Source organism: Opisthorchis viverrini (genome assembly GCF_000715545.1).
Source record: "Opisthorchis viverrini unplaced genomic scaffold opera_v5_219, whole genome shotgun sequence".
Taxonomy (NCBI): domain Eukaryota; kingdom Metazoa; phylum Platyhelminthes; class Trematoda; order Opisthorchiida; family Opisthorchiidae; genus Opisthorchis; species Opisthorchis viverrini.
The window spans coordinates 112,962-116,955 of NW_008751875.1; the positions used below are offsets into that span (position 1 = coordinate 112,962).

General features: G+C 45.5%; 1 protein-coding gene across 1 annotated transcript in view; it reads right to left on the minus strand.

The window, feature by feature from the left end:
- The window catches only part of T265_08432 (hypothetical protein), a gene marked incomplete at both ends in the record, with an annotated part of 11,354 nt that extends 7,617 nt beyond the window's left edge, over positions 1–3,737 (minus strand). The window contains 3 exon segments of the mRNA XM_009174233.1: positions 3,298–3,481; positions 3,561–3,585; positions 3,602–3,737. Of these exon segments, the coding sequence (XP_009172497.1) occupies positions 3,298–3,481; positions 3,561–3,585; positions 3,602–3,737 (345 nt within the window).
- Positions 3,738–3,994: the final 257 nt, after the last annotated feature.

Consider the following 3,994-nt stretch of genomic DNA (forward strand, 5'->3'; position numbering starts at 1 on the left):
AGAGCACGAATTTGCTGACAGGAAGGTACGGGGCTCGAACCCGACCTCTGCCTCTCGACCTCCCCTGAGCAACCTGGCAGTATCGTAGCCCTCGTGCCTCCTTCATGTGGCATTGAAGCTAGGCGCCGAAAGGGTGCTACAGCTGAACGATTATTCATTATTTTATTTCATCCACCAACATCATCATCGACAGCATAACATCAGTGTTCGGCCCTGATTTTTCGCTGCCGTGCAAAGACTAATTTAACAACAATCGCCTATCGGCAGTTCTGAGTAAACACATGCGTTTACCGAATTTCTACGACAATGAAAGGACCTAGGTGACTTGGGAAGCCGAATGTGGGTGAGCACAAGCTTGAATTCGGATCAATAAAACGGCAGTGAAACTTTCGGATACAGTTTTGACGTAGCAAAGTGAAATTACCCTGACAACAGCAGGGACGGAAACACTGAAAACGAAGACATCAACGAATACAGTCTCTTGAAGTTGGGATGTGTCAGTTTACTGGGCGAACGAGCCTGATGGAAGGTGACCATGAGTCATTCGATGCCAACTTTCTTATCATCCTCGCACAGCCGTCAGCATTGAGTTACGGGAGTGCTACAGTTACAAATAGGTACACACTAAGCATCCATTCCCAGGCTTACCTGTTACCTGCAAGTTCGCCAATAGACTTTGTGCAGGGTAGGTAACCCCACATGCAGTTTGTATATGAAACCGTTGACCTCAAGAGTATAAGACCGTGGAATGCCCAGTAGATAACTGAACAGCTGTAACCCATGGTTTACGCAGAGGGTAGGCACCTGCTTCAGATTTATCGGATCTTTTCCAGGTAAGCCCCGCCACTTCTTTCCAGCTCCAATTCAATGTACGCACACAAACTTGACCTATTTTTGATGAAAACAATTCCTTATCTGCATCTAGACTCATTTTGTGCAAAAATTCTCTCCGTTCGGACATAAGACCTTAAATGATCTTTCTGACGCTTTCATCTCTCGTTCATGACAAGGAGACGGCAATACCTTTTTGCAAAACCACAGAGTGATCTATCAGCAACGTTTATACAACAATGGTCACCAAATGACACTTTCAACTGTTTCTGACAGGTGGAGTTGTAATGCTCAACAGTGTCGGCAAGAAATCACTCTTCGAAATGGATCTTGGTTGAAGTGGTCTAGGATATAGTTTAGGATAGTAATTCTATTTATTTATTGCTGGTCCAAAAAGTTAGCAAAAACCAAATTCTGCTCAGAAGAATTATCTATTAGCAACATGACCGCTTTTGACTGGAAGAACTTTCTTCGCCAAGTTTGCGCCTGGCGGCTTTTGGAGACCCCAACGGTTAATTATACCGAAAGCTCTGTGGATCCAACGAGTGGAGCTCACACACAAACCATCGATGCATAATAAACGCCAATGCGACACACACCGATCTTCAGGGGACAGCTATTTGTGTGAGTTTGTTTGGAGGCAAAGGTACTGAAAACGGACCTTTTCACACAAATTATTAATGACCTGTTCCAAATTCACCCTCTTCAATAAGAAACTAAAAGTACAAATCTCACATCCTCTTCTTTCTGGTCTTTTTTTTGGGTGGAGGGGGTTAATTTTTTGGCGGCGCTTATCTGGAAAAGACCCGATTTATCGGACACACATATTACTGCTTGGTGTTGAATAATACTCGGGTAGGTCAAACGGTCCGTTCAATCGTGTACCCAGCAAGCCAATTCCGAAAGTCCAGAGTGGTAATTTGAAAGAGACTTAACAGCCGAATTCAGCCGTGTCTGCTGGGGGAAAGACTAGGGATTCGCCTTAACGATAAACCGACAGCAGATCACGGTATTCTGCACTCGGTCAGCCCACTGATATTCTTGTCTTGAACTACACAGTTATACGATGCAGTTTTTAAAATCCAGTTTTTTCCTGCCCCTTGAGTCCTTTTTATCTCAAACAAGAGCTTGGGATCTCTTAATGAGGATTCCTTGAAAGTTTGGCCTCAAAACCGGCCATCCGTTGAGGCATTTGAAAATAAGATATCGAACTCATTAGGATCCTCACCACTGATATGCCTTAGAGATGTTTCAGGATGCTGTATATCAGTCCTTCAAGGTATTTCTAACGGCCTTTCGCATGTTGGTGTTGAATGACCTGTTTGCACGGATCTGAATTGAACTTGAGATTGTATCAGAAACTATATATACTGCTAGGTGGAGGAATTATAGCGTCAAAAATAACTATTGTAGAAGTACTACTGCCGTAGCCTTCAGGTTCACTGCTTTGGGCCCGTGGTTCAGGATGGCAGTTTGTCTTGCTTTTGCTTTGTTGCATTTAGGACACCATGATTTCTACGATATGGGTGAACGACCTGGTGGAAAGTAAGAGGAACCCTACAAGTTGTGAATTTGGTACAAGGCAGGGACTCCCGAGTCCAGATGGCTACGTCTTCTTCAGACTAAGCACCTGTCTGAGGGAGAGGGTGATTTAAGTACCAGTACGAATACGTTTCTTTGCGGGTAGAAAAGAGCGATCGCGTTCCCGAGGCAAGCGTCAACCATGGGTGCTTAGAACTTTCGAACACTGTTGGACCAAACCCATAACCAGACAGATCGTCGTGCTTTTAGTGGGATTCAAGCGATGGGGAGTCGATGTCTGAACACGGTTGACCTATCAAGGAAGTCTTCAAGATGCCAGTTTCGGACACCTCCTTTGCTGGGTTGACTTTGAGACAGGAAGAGAACAGGATTACATTGTCGTTGTTTCCTTATCCGACTGCAGCAAAAAAAGCCTCGACTCACAATTAATCCACGTCTTACTTCACTGTGGCGGAGACTAACTTGTCCAAACTACGTGACCCTGATCAGCACACGTGCTTCATCACTGTGTTCGGTAGAGTACGACAGAGATAAGTTGCTACTGTCCCCAAAAGCGACATCGAGTTATGTGGCTGTCGCCGTCTTTCTGTTGGGCGCTATGTTATGGACCCCGTACATGCCAAAGGAGACCAAGTTCTCAAACTGTGCGCCTGCTATCGTATTTCGTCTCGAACAGCGACACACCCACGCAGTGACTAATCTTACCCACCCTACTACGTCATTTTCCGATAAGAAATACTTCAACATCCCGAATATCCACCCAACTAATACTCAAACACAAAAGTTGGCCTCTCTGCAACATGTTCGATCGACGTGTACTATGTACGGAAGATAAATTCAACATTCTTACAGTGGCATTGTTGACAGCAGGATGCAGTGACGTATAGAGACAAAAATTCAGGGTGCAAATCGGGATGACCTTACCACATTTGCCCAATATTCCTTAACAGCAAACCAGTAAGCCCAACTCAAGTGATGGATGAAGGTATCACGATTTTTATTTCTACAGGCCCTTTTATCCGGAATCATCATCACCATCATCGACAGCATGACATCAGTGTTCAACACCGATGCTTCACTGCCGTACAACCATGACTTATTTGAAAGCCTTATTGTAAAGAAAAGAGTAAAGGTGGACGGGGAAAGGACTTAGTGGTGGCTTAACACAATCATTCCGAGGTGCCTACCCCTCCAGACATTCCCTCAGGCAATCTGGATAGAAACTAACAACAAGGACGCCACTGACATCGGTTGGCAGCCATTTCCTGTAGTGTCTCCAACCAGGCACAGTGAGGATCACGCGCTCCCCACCCTGAAAGGCGAGTAGCACCGACGGCACCCAAGCGTTTCGTGATCTCCTTCATACTCCTCTGCCAGGTCAAGGGTTGGCCACCTCTCTGTTTACGCGACTCTGAATTGGGCATGGAAAACAGCACTGTCTTCGGCAAACGATGGTTCGGCATACATAACACGTCCCAACCAACGCAGTTTCTGGTGCTGGATACATTCTTCAATCGAAGTACCCGTTACACAACCAAAAACACGCTTTCTAACTGCCTCGTTACGGATTCGCCGACACCAACCCACATGAGCTATGGTTCTGAGACAACGATTGTCGAAC